We start from the raw sequence: 18,853 nt of genomic DNA on the forward strand, positions 1-18,853 counted from the left end.
CGGAAAATGATCGCTGTACGGTCTGTTTGTCGGTGGCAACTGCAGCTACGAGCTATGCATTTGCTTTGTAATGGTAGGCGCACAAGAATTACAAGGAGGCATGATGTTTTACAACAGACAGCTAGGAGTTATGCGACGTACAAGTTCGAGTATATTCCAGCCGAGCCGATGGCTTTTGTGGCGGGACTGTCGGACAGCGATCGTCAGAAGTTAAAAGAGTGCTTGCAGAACTATTCTTCTTTAAATGAAGCAGTTGAACAGGTGGAAGAACCAAGTGGATCTCAAAAAAGACTAGGTAATCTATGTTTTATAAGTATGTACACATTGAGCTGAGCCCTCAAGAACATGTAAATCTACGCGTGCTCTTGAAATTGGCTCATCTGTGATACCAGGAGCTCATCGAATCCGTACTGGTTGACCCGTTTTTTTCATTCAAATGTCTGGACAATATTTTACTACCAGTTCATGCGGAAGCCATAAAAACGTACTACCTGTTAGGACGTACCTGTTCCGAACTTGTAATGGAATCAAACCGCACTTGTCTGCGTTTACTGTCACCATTAATCATCTGAAATGTATATATATTTTATTTTTTTGAGAAGAAATCACTTCAATTTTAGCTGTTTTCTCATGGCTCAGCTCAAGTACTGTATACGCACACATTCTGTATACTCTATTCACTGCAGTAATGGGTCAAGCTGCCCTTCCTTTTATTGGATTTGGTTTCTTTGACAACCTCATCATGATATCTGCTGTGAGCATTCACTGATGCTATATTTTCCTGATAATCTGCCATTGTAGGGAGAATATATTGACTCTACCATTGGAGTAGCCCTAGGAATATCGACCATGGCTGGTGAGTTGAAACTGCTGACACTTCTATTCATATCATCTGTAAGGTTAGGCCAGGCCAACTTGATTCCTTGTTTCTCATCACCGCCTGCCACCCTACCACCTCAATAGTTCATTATTGCTGTAATTTGGTCATGTGTGCAAGTGTTTCAATGTATACACTAGACTGGCTGTCATTTACAGCAAAGAAAACACAAGCTAAAAGCGAGGAATTTGTTGATAAGAACCAAGGAATCCACTTTGCCTGGTTTTATACCATTGAACTATGTTCTTGGTGTGAAGGGTGTGCTGTGCATGTGCATGCACGTCACCACACACACACACACACAATGTGTGTGTTACGTGAGAGGAAATAGTGTGCAGAAAGAATGTTCATTCAAAGTCAGAAACCCTAAAAATATGCCAGGCAAAAAAGTTATTTTTAATTGGCTGACTTCCTTGTCGCTGTTTGGCACTCAATTCAGTCATGTTCACAACAAGAAGATAAGTGTATGCTTGATGTCAAATTTTCTAATAGAACATGCATGTTGATTATTTAACACTCAGCATCAAGGCCACATTTAGCAGAGTGACCAGTACCGTGCCAGATTTGAAAAACTTTTCAAAAGTAATAGAAAAGGCTTGCTAGCTGCAAGTTAGACATGTATACGTTATGGTGAGTCTCAGGACACAATGGTTGGAGGGGAGGTAGTAAACTATACTAGCATGGCTGAGTTTGGGCTTCAACTATGGATAGGGCCATAGACAAAGCTATAGTTATCTGTGCTGAGTATTCAGTAATCTATGTGCTACAACATGTGACCATCTCAGCAAAAGTTTGCACAAGCAAACTAAAAACTTAAAATATTGGTGAAATTACGCATGCCACAATGAGAAAATATGCAATTTTTATGGAATCATTACTCGGGAGCATGTCTAAAATCAATTAAACCTATATACCGTTTACCTGCTCGTGGAGAGAGAGTTCAAATATCTTCGTTTCATTTCTGTAGGCTCAATAGTATGCATGTCACGTGCATTTTTTCCCTGGCAATAGTATGCATGTCACTTACAATGTGGTAGACGTATACAAGATAGTCATCTTAATTTAAAATGTGTTCATATATACTTGTATGCACAAATGATTACAGGGCTAAAACTATACCTTGGTTGTTGATTTACCAATTCATGGTGAGCATTTAAACTAAATCCTAGCTCTGTAGACCCATGCATACCGAAGGTATGGCTGCATATTTAAGCGCATGTAATTTATTTTCAGTATAGTCACTGTGCAATTGATTTCTTTGCTCTTCCTCTAGTGCTATAATTCCAAAACTGCCCATCATAATAGGCTGAAACTTTGGTATCCCATTCCTTGAACACTGTAGATAATGCCGAGACAATAAAAAGAAATTCGGAAATTGTGCAAACTATTGCTAAGATGGTCACATATATTGGAGTGATAGAACTGAATTATAGACCCTTTGCAGGTGAGCTGCTGCCATAGCAACATCCGCCATCTTAGTGTATAACCCGTTTTTGCAACCCTGATAGCGTTGCTTTCTATAGCAATACCAGCTGTTTCTTCAGCCAACGGTGACCTACCCTCTCTCCTATGCTGTCAGGGTTGCACAATGGGTTGTACTCCAAGATGGCGGATGTTGCTATGGCAGCAGTTCACCTGCAATGGGTCTATAAAGCTCAGTCTAAACTATCAATGATGTGATAAGAAGAGTATAATAATAAGGGAAGGTCCCCCATTATATATACTCCTGGTGATAACCATTAAATTGTATGCTAAGATTGCCTCCTCCCCCCCCCCATACTATTTTAAGCATCAAAAAAAAATTCCCTTAGGGGGTATATACTCCTCCCCAAGACCACCCTCTAGGTTTGGTAGCTGTAGCTTCTCAGATGGCTCGACCTTCATTTCATTGCTAGATCCAGCCATCCTTCATCGACATGCCATATTTCCATTAATCGTAATTATGACTTGTGAAGATCTGTATGTGCTTTTACAGTGGAACCTGTCTAAACCTGTCACCTTCCAACCAAGATAGGTGGCTGCTTTAGACAGGTGGATTAGCGTATGAAATTTCTCACTTATAGTTTAAAGTTGGCATGTTAGAAGGCCTTTCTGTTGCTCTGTTATATATCATATTTCTTTTTATAGCTGCTGCATTTGGCAACACAGTGTCAGACGTGATGGGAATAGGGTAAGGTTAGTATCTGACTCTACATGTTTGTTTATCAGACTAGTTTCCTGAATGTAGTTTATCACATTTTGTCGAGAGGTTTTGTCGTAAACTGGGAATACCCAACCCCAAGTTGACGCCAGCACAAGCTAAACACTCCTCGGTAAAATGGCTGGCATTGATGGTAAGATACATTACATCAGAATACATGTTGCATTGTTCCTAACCATTTTACCACTTTTACAATACTTGTCTGTTTGGCCTGGCCTTATTAGCAGGTAGCTATTAAACAGGTCACTTGTGTACAAATGACACCTTTGGAGATTATTACAATAGTCAGTTTAGACAGGTGACCTTAATTATACAGTGACCTGATTGTACAGGTTTCACTTCAGTGGCATATGTAAAGGGATTTCCAACTTTTAATTGGCTACACTGAATGATTATTTTAGATGACATGGCCTGACTGCTTTATTAGAGTATTTTGCTCTCCATATTAGGTTTTTGTTCAGATAACACACCAACTATCCTAGTGACAAACCATTGCTTGAAGTTAATTCGTAGAGACTTTTCATTGGCTCTATAACTTCTAAGTTTAGTGTAAAATCCCAATTTTAGGTACTCAAAATAGCCATGCTGGCCGTGGATTTTTACTGGAAAGCTCACATGACACAGACTGCAGCTTTCTTAGTTTGCTCTATAGCTTAAAAGTTGCTTAATGGCTGCTTTCAACCATATATATATATAACGAATCATTGATGTGGTATTGAAAATGGCAATGTAGTGCAGTGGGGTTGAGAAACTAGTTACAGTAATCAAGTTGTGTACATTCTGTTAAAGGATATTGAATTACTTGACAGAATACAGTGAAGAGCCACCAAATTTATTTTGTCTGATTACCATTCAGACTACAGATCTAGGTTAATCCAGACTGGTTTATTGCCGTTAATGTATATTTATGAAATTGCCGATATCTTATTCTTTATATCAAATCCATCAAACATCCATCTGATAAATTTGACATCCTAAATTATGTTAACTTTACTACTGGTACTACAAGATCTACTGGCACAAAGCTCTACCGTACGCAAGGAAATTTCAACGTCAAAAAAAATTTGACGAATCGGTTTAATTCGTCAAATTTAAATTCGTCAAATGTTTATAAGCGCCCTTAAAAGTACAGGTTTTGCCTACAATTTCTTGATTTTCGTCAACATTTTATTCGTCAAATCTGCTGAAGTCTGAATTTGTCAAATTTTTCTTACGTCAAAATTTCCTTGTGTACGGTACCCCCAAGACAGCCCACATCAACCTCATTATGAGTTCATATTTTTATCACTTACCGGATTGTGGAACTCCCTACCAATCATTGACTTTTCTCAATCTTTAGAAGTGATTAAAGTGAAGCCGAAGAAATTTTTATGGAATCACTCTCTAGCCAATTTCGATAGATCCACATGTAGATTTCACTATCTATGTCCTTGTGATCTATGCTCCAAGACTCCTGCACCAAACACTTGTAACTTACAAATGTAGTTAGTTAAGTTAGTTTATTATACAGGCTACCAGGACAAGTTCCTGGAAGACCCTTAGGATTTGTATGTCCCCTGTAAGCTCAAAGTTCAGTTTCTGTATTTGTAAATCTGTAGCTACCTCAATTCTGTAATTTATTATTATTATGTGTGTGTGTATGGCCAGCGTGCTTAAATCTTAAGTGTTTAGCGTGAGCAAATAAGTGTTTTATGGACTCCTGTATAGGCATCCACAGTTGTTTTTGACCTTCCACTCTTATTTATTGTTGTTAAATGTTCTGTTTCTTATGCAGGGAAAGTGCGGTGGAATACTACTGGGATGTTTGATTGGCATGAGCCCTCTACTTTGGTTTGACTCTGGTTCACATCGTTCATAATCTATTTTACTGTTTTTAAATCTATGTTGTTACATAAATATATCACCATTTACCTATTCAATATACACTCTAATAGAGCGTACACAATTCTCGTAGTTGGTATCGCGTGAGCCGACCGGATGCTTTTCACCAACTGTATATTATATTTACTCGGTGGTTTCTACTGTTATAGTGTCGCTTCGTTTGGTAACTTGTCAATGCCATGGCTGAGCATAACTCACTTGTAAAAAAATTCGAGTTAAGTAAGTGGTAGTTGTGGTGTTTAATAAACAATGAAATTTTGTTTATATATAGTTCCAACAAGTACTCCATTACTGAAAGATCTTTACAAATACATCACTCCGCAATATGCTGTCAACTGGAGAGTAATGGGAACATTGTTGGGTCTACCCACAGAAGCACTGAAGATAATTGAGCATGACAATTTTTACAAAGTTGAAGCTTGTTGTAATGCCATGTTGGAGAAGTGGCTTGAAGTAGACCCAACTGCTTCTTGGGAAAAAATATACGAGGCTGTTATGTCTCCTACAGTATTAAGTAATGGAAGTGTGCCCCCAGGTATTAATTAATTTAAAGTGCATGTGTGTGTGATTGTGTGCATGGTTTGTTTATGTGTGACCATGTGTTTCTATCTGTGGATGCTTACGCCTGTGAGTACACAACTAGTTGTCTGGTATGTGGTGATCAGCTGCAGTGGTTGATGTCATTTGTTGGCTTGGTCAGTTGTATGGATGATATCTGCAATGATGTTTTTGACAATTTGTTGACGTCACAAAACAAAATGGCTGTGCTAGTGTGGGGACTTCGTATAAGGAGGTATCAGAGGAGGTTGGACGCATTCACGTGAGCTGTACTTTAATTGCATTCTTTGATTTTGGTATTTCACATGATCGTCAACAGTTGGTGAAAAACAGTGGGGATCGCTGGGGATCGTTAGATATTCAGATTGTCCTTTGTGTAAGCTTCAAGGCAATGTACTTTGTTTTGTAATCAGTGCTTGAATTCCAGGTGAAATTAATAAGTTGTGGTTTGGTGTACATTACTTCACTAGCCTTCATGTACATATTCTATTAACGAAACATGAAATGACTCAGTGAGTTATTCTGAGATCGCGATGTATTAACCTCCTCTACAAAAGGGATTTTGTGTAATTTGTTTTAGTGGCGCTTAAAGCCTCCTCTGGGGAGGTATTGGGTGAGCTGGCATTTCATATACGCTATACAAAAGTACGTATCTGTGTACATATTTAAGAATTTTGGTCTGCTTTCCTCGTTGGAACCTATTTTGTATCATCACAATACGTTTACTATTTACGTTTATTGTCCCCTGAAGGTGTCTTGTGTAAAAAACAACAAACAATATTTATTTCCATTACTGTGTGCCAAAGTCTCTTTATCCCACATTTACATGGCCATTTTGTCAGTTGTGACTTTGTCTGTTGGTGATGAAAGACAGACTGACTACAGTTCACGTGAGCCCTCGCTTTTGCTATAGGCAATGTTGCAGCATATGGGAAGTCACAGGAATACTTGTTACATAGTTTGACACATCTTTAAAGCAACTATTGATTGGCCTACTGTAAAGAGATACTATGCAACCATTTGTACACAGGCCAGCCATGAAATGCTGTGAATTGTTTGTTGTACATCTAAAAAGTGCTTTGATTTAAATTAATAACTAGCTATTTAAAAAATCAAAAATTTTAAAAGGAAAAGTAGGGGTTGATATAATAGAAAATTGTTAATTTAAAAATGAGGTAGGAATCTATGCTATAAAAAGTAGTGAAACAAGAGATTAATGATGGTATTACAGCATAGCTCGATGGGAAAGTCCCTGCTTTGGCACATTAGCTATAATTTTGCTCAATGCCAAAGTAGGGATTTTTCCCCTGAGCTATGCTGTAATACCATCATTCATCTCTTGTTTCACTACTTTTATTGCATAGATTCCTACCTCATTTTTAAATTAACAATTTTCTATTATATCAACCCCTACTTCCTTTTAAATTTTAAATTTTTTTAAATAGCTAGTTTGTTTATTTTTTTGTCTAGCTAGCTAGCTATATTATACTCTTTTTGTTTTGCACACAATATCACTTGAAGCAGCTATCTTTTGCCTTCGTATGCAATAAGCGTCTCTAAAATAATTATCGCTTTGTCTTTTAAAGCTATTACAGCAACTGTTAAAGGCTTCAGCTGCATTTGTAATGGCCTAAATATTGATGATTTTATAGTAAAACATTGCTGGAGAGTCCACCATTATAAGAGTGGAACCCTCGCTTTTAGAAGTCTGGATACCAGGGTGGATCTGCCCCTCAAAAACATTATTAGCTAGCTACCTCACAAAAAGCTAAACTGGTAATTAAGACTATATAACACAACTAACCAGCATTAAAAAATGCTAGAGACAACTCCTTGGGTACTTCACCCTCATCTTACGCACACGTATTCACACTTCGTTAAAATCACATGTTTGGGTTGTGGCATGCGCCACAACTATCAAGTGCCGCAACTATTAATTATCCTTCGAGAAGAACAAAATTAGCAAATGAATGATAAAAGCAAACAGCATGGTGTAATGTACAGAATGTAATCAGAACAACAGATTCGTGAATCTGCCATCATTACCTTGGCTGTCTGAAATTTCTGGAGCCGTACACCTAGCGCTGCCGGGTCTTACAGCAGGCAGGCAGGCAGATGAAATGTAGGTGAATTTTGAAAATTTTAAAACTCACTGTACATCAAAACTTTCGACTTTTCGCTTCGTTTACCCAAGGTACAGCAACATTATAACAGTACTAATGCATTCCAGGTGGTTTTTTCGGGTAAAACTTATTACAAGGCTGTTTTTTTAAGGTGCGAAAATCCATGAAACCATATGATTTCTTACCAACCCTTACTATACAGTACTATTTACTGTATGATAAATAGGTGTGTATGCAGGTGTAGTGCAGTACATAATAACATTACATGATATTTATTTATTTTTATTAAGGCTTTACAGCACAAGTATCATCCAGCTGCTTATACTAGTGATTCCCAAGCCTAGTTATAAGGCTTTAAAAGTATCTCTATTATGACAAATTCAGGTGCACTAATTTTTAACATGAAAACCAATACAAAACCACTGAGAGAGAACATTATGGTAGTGAACACATGTTCACTTCTTTGATATTACAGTGAACACATGTTCACTTCTTTGATATTACTGGTTTTTGCAGACATTTTGTAAACAGAACAGAACATTGATTTGGCAAATCCCAGAGGTGTATATAATGGCCACTAACAAACAGGGGTGGGGTGATGTCAAACCAATTCAAATTATTGGTATTGGAGAGGGTTGATGACTTTTCTGTCATGAATTGTGTAGGTGTGCAGGGTCACATCTGCTACAAAGAGGCTACAAATGTACTTCCCCTTGGCTTCCAAGGAGGATGGGTGGGATGTTGCATGTATGCATACGTGAATACCATGTAGTACTTTCTTCATAAGGGTTCGCAGTCAGGCAATGGCTTCTCTGTTAATTATTATAAACCATGCTAAGCTGTAAAAAAGTGTGCAGCCTTAAAAAACTTTCCTATCTTATCTATGGCACAATGATGATTATGGTTACAATAGTAGAAGTTACAATGGTAGAAGTTACAATGGTATTGTATTGCAGATTGTGTTTACTTATTTTTGTAGTACTTTGTATTTTACATACCACAAACTCAGCCATAAACTGGTTTTGGGGCTTGTTTTTACTTAATTTCTCAGGCACAATGGTGATAATAATAATTCTGGAAGACAGAAGTTACAATATTTTTATTTGACCAATGTGTTATTTGTTTAATTGAGCATGCATTTTTTTTGAGGACTTCTAAAAGAACACACATAGAATGTTCTAAAACATTTTCCATTGGTACATCTATGAAATGGTACTGTGTAGACTTAAACTAGAATTTTCATTTATAAGGTGAACTAAGCAGCTGACTACAACAGTTCAATGGTTAAGGGTTAGGAAGTTAAGTATGGAAGTCCCTGGTTTGAGCTTTGGACAACTTGCAATGTTGTTTTTTTTGTCACTTGGGACTGTTCTATTAGAGTGTTTTGACCCTGTGATTTTACATGATGTTGGTGTTTTCCTTGTAACTCGGTAGCTCTCACTGTAATTTCTTTTAAACCACAAAAGGTTGAGCTGTGATGGTTAACTTATACATGACCGGTTTTCAAGCCATTCCCTTAGGCAGTTTACCCTGCAAGCATGACAAAAAAATGTTTTTTTATGTATATATACAGCAGATTTGTACCAGACTTGGTACATGAACTCGCCTCAATGCATCTGCCAAATTTTACAGCAATTAAAACATATTTGCATTAATTTTTATGCTGGTTTTCATTAAAGTGTGCAAAAAGGAAAATAAACAGGCCACAAAAAAATGAAGTAATAAAGTCAGGGCTTTTATTTCATGAATGCATAAAGTGATTTTGCTTAAATTTGGACTGTGAGGTGCAAAGATGGCTGGTAGCTATCATGTAAAACTCATGTGCTTTTCAAGAAGGGACTATGGAGCTATGGATGCATAAAGCGCATTTAGGGCTGAGGTAATCATACTCATAATTCTTTGCATTATTCTATTCAAAATTTCCTGGAAAAGCTTGCATTATGCTCCAAAACTTATGCAAAATTATTCCAATAAATGAAATAGAAATGTAGAATTGACTGTTAATTCTATGGTTAGTTATTGCACATAAACAAGATATTTGGTTGTTCTATAGAGTAGTATATATGCAAAAAATAGGATTGATTGCTTTATTAGAGTAAATATAGGTGAATGTTCTATTAGAGTATCTTGATCGGTGACTGTTCTATTAGAGTATATCAATCATTCATTCATTCGTGAAATTTTAATAATTCTTTCAAAATGCTAGCAGAATGCTAGAATAATGATGTCTGGCATTATGCTGAAAATTATTCCGGCATAATTACCGCAACCGTAAGTGCATTTTGTCAATATATTCACAATGTGGTCTTGGCTGCATGACACAATACCACTGTAGATTTGTAGCATCTTCAAAATACAGCTCTCAGCAAGTACTTACAACAGTTCAATATTAACATCGTGCTCTTAAAAGAAAAATGGTACATGAGGTGCATGTGCACGAATGTTTACCTGTGCACCTACAAAATTTAGATCACCGATCTATTGGTTAATTGATGATAATCGGTTAATTGGTTCAATTGTATTTCACTATTTAGGCATGGTTTTAAAACAGTAAATATCTCTTATGGAGCACATGTGCTTGTGTGATTGACATTGAAGTCTTTTTTGATTAAAGTGGGTGACTATTGATACATAACAAAATGCATTATACCAAGACACAGTCACCAAATCTCAGTGATTGGTATGTTCAGTGCTCAAAAGCTACTCAAATGTTAGTGTGTATTTGAGTGAAATAATTGAGAGCCAATTACTGGTTATTTTATATTTATCACTGGTTATTGAAGTTTTGGAAATCTCCAATCGATTAATTGGTTGTTCAGTGAAAGTGAACAGCACTAATAATGATCTCCTTACAACCCCTCTTCCTTTAAACATAAACAACAACAAGGGAAGTGGGAAAATTCAATTTACAAGAAATTACAAAAATGTTTTACAATAATGCTAAGTCTAACTGTTTGGTGAGCATCTAATCATAGAAGCAGAGGCAGAACCCGGCCCAGGTCTGGGAATCAATAGTTATATACTATAACTAGTTATTTAAAAAAATTTAGAGATCGATACAATACACACACTATAAAAAGTAAGGAAACAAGCTTACCACTGAAATGAGAATGATCCATGCAACAAAAAGTAAGGAAACAAGTCAAACAAGATTAGATGACTACTTACTAAAATGAGATGCATTTTAATGCCTACACTTTTGGCTAACATCTTGAAATGAGACTAGCTATATCAAATTAGCCAAAAGTAGGGATTAAAATGCGTCTCATTTTGGTAAGTAGTCATCTAATCTTGTTTGACTTGTTTCCTTACTTTTTGTCGCATGGATCATTCTCATTTCAGTGGTAAGCTTGTTTCCTTACTTTTTATAGCATATGTATTGTATCAATCCCTACTTTCTTTTTAAATATTTTTAATAACTAGTTTGTTAGCTTGTTATGTCTAGCTAGCTAGCTAGCTATATTGTACACAATCACATTCTTTCACTAAATTTTAACACTAGAATAGAGTTCATGGCCTCCTAACTCTTCTTGATATTTTGCAGGGCTGGTCAGGCAAAGTAATGGCTAGAGTAAGGTTACCACCAAATAGGGTTACTACTAAAGCTCTATATGCAAAACTAAGCATGCATGCTGTTTAGGGGTCTAGATTGCCCCCATCTGGGACAAAATTCAAATAGCCACTCTGAGATTGCATCTGAGTGTTTCAAGACAGAAATCAGTGGTTTATGTAATGACTGTTCTATTAGAGTATTTTATTGCCTGTCATTTCTATTAGAGTATATCAATCTGTACTTTTTAATCAGCAAACCTGCTATGGCCACTGCCCTAGTGGCTGTATAGTGCCTTGTTTTTCCTTCTTGTTTCTCAGCTATCTTCTCTTTGTTTTCTGTGTAGTGCTTTTGGTTGTAGCTTTTTCCTTCATTCCATCCAAAAGATTACTTTGCCAATAAAGCAACTAGAGATGACTACTACACCCGCTCATACTTGTCTTACAAGGGCACACATTTGACACTTCATTAAAATCACATGTAATAATCACGTGTTAAAGCAGTAACGCGCACTACAACTATCAATTTTTTTTCGGGAAAGAAGGAAGGCCAATGAATGATAAACACGAACAGCATGGTGCAGTGGACAAAAAGTAATCAAAACAACAGATTTAGGAATCTGCTGTCACTACCTTGGGTCTGAAATTTCTGTAGCCGTACACCTAGCACTACCAGGTCTTATGGCAGGCAGGCAGATGAAATGCAGGTGAAATTTTAAATTCAGTGTACATCGAAACAGTCGACTTTCACTTTGTGTAACCAAGGTACAGCATCATTACAGGTATACTAAAGCATTCCAGGTAGTTTTTTCTAGAAAAATATATTGCAAAGCTGTTTTTTTAAGTACAAAAAATTACGAAGCCGTATGATTTCCAGTTATTAAGGTGGTGCTGAGGTAATCATGTGAAATCATACAATGCCCATTTGTCACTATTACAATTAACCCACGCACTTAATGAGCTTTCAGGGTGATGGATAACTTCATTTGAGAACCATGCAGTCTACGTTTAAGGGTTTTAAAGATAGTCTGTAGTGTTGTACTTAACCATACCAAGTTTCGTGGAACCGCCCACTTTAATTTCGTATCTATGAAACTCTGAAATTACAAGTCGATTTTAAAAATAACTCTCCTAAGACACAACCTAGTGCTACACTACTTGGCTCTTACGGTCTCTCACTATGTAGGACAACTCTATGGAATCCTTTTTATCAATAACGATGCGGAAAGTTGTTAAAACGCTTATGCGTGTCCTTCAACATGGGCTAACCAGCCCGTCAAGTGAAAATCTCAAAAAAATGTTCCATAGATGTTTTAAGATGCATCACTCTAGTCTCTCTACCAAATCTTGAAGGGCTATGGTACACAAAAATGAAGTTATTAAGTGAATTGTGACTAGCCAAGGTACGCTCCATAAAAAAAAGTGATCACACGATGACAGCAGTTGCTGTTCACCACGAATTTTCCAAAGATTTTACAAGGTGATGATGCTAGAACATGAATAACATTACTTGTATCAACAATAGTAGACTGACAGGTTAATAGAGCTGATTTTCTTTTAAAATCATCATAGCGCTTTGCTTTGTTCTATAGTTTTCTGTGTTTTTTCGTGCATGACCACAAACAGGCTGTCCCATTAGCCTTGTAAGGTTTCACATAATTACTTCAGTGCCACCTTAAGTACTACCGTACTTAATGATAAACATCAAGATCGAGATACTCTAATAGAACAGTCACCCTAATGTAGCGGCCAAACAAATATGAGCAATAGTAGCTACTCTAATAAACAGTTAAAGTAGCTAGTAATTTCAGAGGGTATAATGTTTAAAATTTTCCTAGGTGGTATATATGCAGTTAGCAAAAAGCCAAGATTGAGATACCATAATAGAGCAGTCATCCTAATACAGCATATTACTAATTATACTGCTGAAATCACTCTCAGATTCAATTTCAGAGGGTCTAAATTTCCTGGGGGAGAATGTCCCAGACTTCCCTTGGTTGCTAAGGCATGTCTTTCTCACTATAAATAAGTAGTCTTGGCATCACCAAAAGTCTGGCTACGCGCCTGCCTAGAGTAACGCTGTGGAGTTGGGTCATCCACTGTGCTTGAGTCAGTAACTGGAATGTCAATGTCAATAACTTCTTGGTTATCTGTGTCATGGCTGTCTTTCAGCAACTGATCTGTATGTCACTTTCATACCTGACCATCGTTTATTTCAACTTGGTAAGACTGTGGTCCTAATACTCCATTTATAATGCATGGTAAGTTTACCCCAGTAGTTACTAGTTACCGGCAAGTACTTTGTCACCGGCAAGTACTTTGTCACCTTGCTGAATTATTCTGGTTTCATCACTACTGACAGCCTTCCTACAAGTATAACTAGTACTCATTTAATAGCCATGCTATACTTCTACAAACTTGTGTAATTAGTATGATTACACAGTGTTAGATAATTTTTATTTGGCAACTTAAAGTCAAGTTCATCCAGCCACTTAATTTATGGTATAATTTGCATGTATTTTCTATAGGTAAACCACTAACACCTTTTGAAGATCACAGTGCACTTTTTCTTCATAGCAAAGGTAATAACAAAAACTTTGTGAATTGTGATCATTACATGTGGCTGAATTTTTGTAGGTATCAAAGCTGCTGAAGTATTATCGAAATACTTAAAACCTTATTATGTCAAAACATGTTTCATGACTGACCATGATGCTTGGCCTCCAGAACAGCCAAAACAGTTTACCACATTAGCTTTAGTCCACCACAAGAACCAGCCCACTGAAAAGCAAATAATTGCAATGGCCAATGCGACTATTGCAGGCGATGTGACCTCCATCATTGCAGCTGCTACCACCAATGGTCAAGTGGAATACAATCGCAGTGATTCCTTAAAGGAAGTACTTAAGGAGAGCAAGGCAACTAATAGCCTATCAGATATTCTTGCTCCATTGGAAAACCCAGAAAGTGAGCAGTTGCGAACTATCCTAATTGAAGGTGCTACTGGGTTGGGTAAAACAGTGTTAATGAAACAAATAGCATATCAATGGGCGTGTGGTGAGCTGCTGAGAACCAGTCACCTTGTGTTCTTGCTTTACCTTCGGGATCCAGTAGTACGGGAAATGTCTTCTATAAATGACCTTGTGCAATATTTCTATCCAGAAGAAAAGATTGCAATGGAGCAGGCTGATGTTTGTGCTAACTACCTTTGTTTGAGTAATGGCCAAAACATTACTTTCTTGTTAGATGGGTTTGATGAATTTCCAGAAGTACTAAGAAAAGACAGCTTTATTGCTGACATAATACAACATAGACAATTAAGTTTAGCTTCTGTGGTTGTGTCGTCTCGTTCTCATGCTTGTGCTCGTCTCCGAGATAACGTTTCTTGCAGAGTAGACATCTTGGGATTCACCAAGGAAGACCAACTAGACTATATTCAAAAAGCATTACCGGGAAAGCCAGAAAAAGTCAAGGAGCTTGTAAAGTACTGTGATGAACATTCTATGATTGGTAGCTTGTGTTTTATACCGTTCAACTTAACAGTTTTGATGTACCTCTTTAAACGAGGAATCAAACTTCCCTCAAGCTGCACAGAGATATATAAGTACTTTATTTGCCATACCATATGCCATTTTCTGGTTAAATCCAAAGAAAATCTTCAAGACAACATTGATCTTGACAACCTCCCCCAGCCTATAAGTGAGGTTATTCAGCAACTTTCTTCTTTATGCTTGCAGGCATTGGATAAGAACCAATTTGTGTTTACTCTAAATGAAGTCAAAGTGGCTTGTCCAGGTTTCACTACCATTCCAGGGGCTATCAATGCTTTTGGCCTTATGCAGGCAGTTGAGCACTTCACCTACATGGGAACAACACTGACCCTGAATTTCATACATTGTTCAATACAAGAATTCCTAGCAGCTTATCGCATCTCTTGTCTTTCTCCAGATGAAGAAAAGCAATTAATAGTTTCAAAATTTTGGTCTCCTCTTTACCGTAACACATTCTCCATGTATGTGGGACTAACAAAAGGACAGCGGTGTTCTTTTAAAGATTTCTTATTTGATGGTTGTCAAAAGAATGAAATTGCTGACCGATTCTTTGAAGATGAAATGACATGTCTTTGGTTATTTAAATGTTTTTATGAAGCGAATGACAAATATACATATGACCAGATAGCCAAGAGGTTGTTTTCTGATGGAAACATTGTTCTTACCAAGGGCTTTAATCATACAACACCATTACTTTTAAGAGACTTGCTTTGTTTATCCTTTTTTCTTTGTAAGTCACGTAGAAAGCAATGGCAACAGCTTAACTTGGCCTACTGTCACATTACAGATGCTGGACTGAGGATACTACACCAGTTGTCAGTTGGGAAAGGTATTATTTTTGAAGATATTAATTTGATGTGTAATTCATTGACATCACTTTCAGCAAGTGCTATATGCGACATTGTACGTTCATGTAAAACAAATAGTTTAAACATTTCAGACAACAGACTTGGGGATGTTGACTGGGTTGAGCATTTACTGCAAGTAACACTGAAGAAGTTATACATAAGAAATACTGGCCTATCATCTGGTGGAGCCGTTGCGCTCTTCTCTGCAATTAGGAAGAACGATAATAGCCATCTTGAGTGCCTAGATATCAGTGACAATCCTATATGTGATAAAGCTGTTGAGGAAATCACTGTGTATTTGCAAGAGACCAGTACACTGAGGCATTTGGATATGAATGGACTACTCATTAGTGGAGATGCTATTCAGACTGTAGTTGATACAGTATTCAATAACCAAACACTAAATGTTCTAGGACTTTCCTACAGTTACCCTTTTGAGGTGAAAACCAGGACTCAAGCACTTATTGAAGAGAAAAGAAAAGTTAATAGCAGCCAGCAGGAGTTAAGAATTGTATTTCAGTAGAGAGTAAAATGTTTCTTCAAAAGTCTTAGCATATGTATAAGTATAACATTAACAATGTAGGTATATAAACACTGTTGCCACTTCAGTAGTACTAAGTTAGTACTACTAACTAACTAACTAGCTACACATTGTCTGGTAGTAATCTATCTCACATACAATTCAGCCTTTTTCAATGGCAACATCTTTATTGTCAACAGCCATGCCAGTACATCCCATAAGGGTTTGATAGGTATATAGTATGGGCCAATTAAGTTCATATGTCCTAGCTAGTCTTTATCCAGTATTGTCCAACACTCCCTCTACTGGTACACTTCCTCTACTGGTAGGTATATCTGTTGGTAAGAAGCCCCAGGATTGGCCTGACTCATGCCAAGAGTCGCATCAATATCTTCATAAGCTAAAGCAGCACCAAACAGCAGCAGTAGCTATAGGATTAGAAAGTTCATCATCTTGAAATATATATCACTTGCAGTTTTGCTTTTAACTTTGCACTATTTATAGGTGTACCATGTTAGGTTTTCATTTTCTTATGAATAGTTCATGTACAAGATTCTTATAGCTATGCTTCATGTAGATGTGTTGAGATTAAAGTGCTTATGCAGAGTAAATCATATTTTGCTTCATAATAACCGTGGAACTGCTGAACAAGATATCATGCACGTGTAGCTATAGCTACAGGTAAATACACCAATGGTGTGTATTATTTTATGCATTTTAACTGTGTAGGACCTTAGTCAGGACTCGAGATAAATGCAAGCACACATGCACAGGGTCTATAGGAAAAATATGACATTTACAGTATTATAACACTAGGGAAATTTGTCTTCTGAGCGTAGCATATAGCTAATGTCTGAGCAATGTAGCCTTTTAGTGTAGTAGTGGTAGTTTGAGTGATATTAAGGGAGGTTGGAGTACTAATAAAACCAAAAAAATCAAGCAGTTTTTCAAAGTTTTTTGAAACTGATTTACAATTCAATGTTGATGCAAACATGGCATAGTTTTAAACCACTGTGCATCCATTGACTACACCGGCATCAGGAATATTTGAATGACCCAATCTCTAAGCATAACAGACTACATTTTTGGATAACTATATTCGTTGATAAATGCACACACAACACACACTGTTGGTTTCGGTGATACAACACTAAAGTATTGTTTATCACAGGTAGCTATTATTTAACCAAGTGTAATAAAATTTCCTCATTAAAATTTACATACCTACAACAATTGCAATGCCATGCACAGGTGAGTGCAACTCTACAACTATAATAAAATGACTACAATGGTTATATAAGGGAATCCTTTAAAATACATTGTACATAGATAGAGCTGAAAACATAATGCTTTACTGCTTACAACTGCAAAATTCTTTTTGAGATGATGACTTCTACTTGTGCAGTTTGATATCAGCTTGCTTGGTCAGTGTTACCAGCCATTAACTATAGTGTCACGATGTGAATAAGGCTGCAAGAAGGATGATAAAGTATTTTATCCTCTATATTGCTGCCGTTTACTATTGCTTTATAAGATGTCGACATATGTAGGAGCATTGCATAATTCACACTTGTTAATCATGATATAATATAGCGGATGTGTAAGGAGACCTGTTGTAAGAGTGTGTGGTACTTTCCAAAGCATACTTATATATACAGTGCAAAGAATGTTAACCTATAAAGATACGAATACTTACATTTAAGTACACAAGTATGCATGTAAGAATGTTGGGACTTTTTCTGCGAGAGCAGTTGTGTGGGGATTCTTCAAGATTCTAAAGCACGTGATCTGCATACATTGCATGATCATATCACTTCTTGCCAAATACAATTTGCAAACTGTTTATCCATCTAGATTGAATTTACAGCTACACACTGTCAATATTATGTATATGGATAATAATAGTGCTGGGTAGAATATGTATATAAAACTTAAATACCTAAATCAAGTTATATAGTAATGTTGTAGTGGGCAGTGGCATCTGGTGGTTGATTACACACAGCAACTATTGTGCTTTAATAAGAAAAGATACATTCACATGCACAACAACACCATGTGCTGGGTAATTGAGAAACTGTTCATCATGTGTTACCCTCTTTTCTCTTTCCTTACATATTAAACCAGCAGGATGGTCACAGATGTTACATGGTTGTGGACTGCTTTTGTGCTGTAGCCATAGAATGTGTGTGCGTGTGTGTGTGTGTGTGTGTGTTATGTACTGCACAGAGCTGAAACTATGTCTGTATATGTATGTATTCAGTGTAAATTGATGTAGGGCATGTATACATGTACTTGAGTGTCACATGTGACTATCAGATGTTGCTATAATATTATATATGTACCTGACTGAGATATGATATTGAATTTACTCTTGAATTGCTGAAGTATGTATAGAAAAGTCCCAACATTCATATGGTGACTATAACTGACTATACATATGCGTATTCCCCTGCATCAAATTCTGTTCCAAAGCTAAGTGTTATACAGATATAGGAAAGCTGCCTTATTACAGGTTTGCAAGTACATCACATTCGTTGACATGTTGTGAGTGTATGCATGGTAGCTACTTTCCAGAGCATACAAATAGACTGCAGAATGTCAATCAGATGTATAAATAAACATGTACTTATGCACTTGTATATGTCAGCAATTTTTTTGTAGATAAAGTGTTCACAGCTGTATCCTAGCTCACTTGTTCATTTTTATTGTCTTCATCACAGTAAACCATGATGAGTTAAGGTGGTGT

General features: G+C 36.8%; 2 protein-coding genes across 6 annotated transcripts; both read left to right on the top strand.

Moving 5' to 3' along the window:
- Nucleotides 1-6: 6 nt before the first annotated feature.
- On the top strand, nt 7-4,996 carry LOC136242013 (transmembrane protein 65-like). 2 transcript variants are annotated; one of them, XM_066033325.1, is made up of 6 exons: nt 7-295; nt 687-754; nt 802-856; nt 3,005-3,047; nt 3,105-3,210; nt 4,852-4,996. In XM_066033325.1, the coding sequence occupies exons 1-6, from the start codon at nt 7-9 to the stop codon at nt 4,933-4,935; spliced, it is 645 nt and encodes a 214-aa protein (XP_065889397.1). In that variant the 3' UTR covers nt 4,936-4,996. The 2 variants fall into 2 exon arrangements, with proteins under 2 accessions (XP_065889397.1, XP_065889398.1); XM_066033326.1 differs by lacking the exons at nt 687-754; nt 802-856.
- Nucleotides 4,997-5,038: 42 nt separating this feature from the next.
- LOC136243066 (NACHT, LRR and PYD domains-containing protein 3-like) lies at nt 5,039-16,816 on the top strand. Of its 4 annotated transcripts, none has more exons than XM_066034586.1 (5): nt 5,519-5,785; nt 5,836-5,892; nt 5,944-6,028; nt 13,717-13,770; nt 13,826-16,813. In XM_066034586.1, exon 5 carries the CDS (start codon nt 13,888-13,890, stop codon nt 16,108-16,110), a length of 2,223 nt encoding a protein of 740 aa, XP_065890658.1. In that variant the 5' UTR covers nt 5,519-5,785; nt 5,836-5,892; nt 5,944-6,028; nt 13,717-13,770; nt 13,826-13,887; the 3' UTR covers nt 16,111-16,813. The 4 variants fall into 4 exon arrangements, with proteins under 4 accessions (XP_065890655.1, XP_065890658.1, XP_065890657.1 ...); XM_066034585.1 differs by having other exon boundaries at nt 5,519-5,778; XM_066034583.1 differs by lacking the exons at nt 5,519-5,785; nt 5,836-5,892; nt 5,944-6,028 and adding exons at nt 5,039-5,177; nt 5,230-5,493 and having other exon boundaries at nt 13,826-16,816.
- Nucleotides 16,817-18,853: the final 2,037 nt, after the last annotated feature.

This window comes from Dysidea avara, chromosome 13 (assembly GCF_963678975.1).
Source record: "Dysidea avara chromosome 13, odDysAvar1.4, whole genome shotgun sequence".
NCBI lineage: Eukaryota > Metazoa > Porifera > Demospongiae > Dictyoceratida > Dysideidae > Dysidea > Dysidea avara.

What these genes read in the sequence shown, in the direction of transcription:
- LOC136242013 (XM_066033325.1), top strand. Translation starts at nt 7, where the DNA reads ATGATCGCTGTACGGTCTGTTTGTCGGTGGCAACTGCAGCTACGAGCT. An exon ending in ACCTCATCATGATATCTGCT is followed by an intron (nt 755 to 801) that starts GTGAGCATTCAC and finishes CTGCCATTGTAG; the next exon opens with GGAGAATATATTGACTCTAC. An exon ending in TAAAATGGCTGGCATTGATG is followed by an intron (nt 3,211 to 4,851) that starts GTAAGATACATT and finishes TTTCTTATGCAG; the next exon opens with GGAAAGTGCGGTGGAATACT.
- LOC136243066 (XM_066034583.1), top strand. Translation starts at nt 5,138, where the DNA reads ATGGCTGAGCATAACTCACTTGTAAAAAAATTCGAGTTAA. An exon ending in TAATGGAAGTGTGCCCCCAG is followed by an intron (nt 5,494 to 13,716) that starts GTATTAATTAAT and finishes TATTTTCTATAG; the next exon opens with GTAAACCACTAACACCTTTT. An exon ending in ACTTTTTCTTCATAGCAAAG is followed by an intron (nt 13,771 to 13,825) that starts GTAATAACAAAA and finishes GAATTTTTGTAG; the next exon opens with GTATCAAAGCTGCTGAAGTA.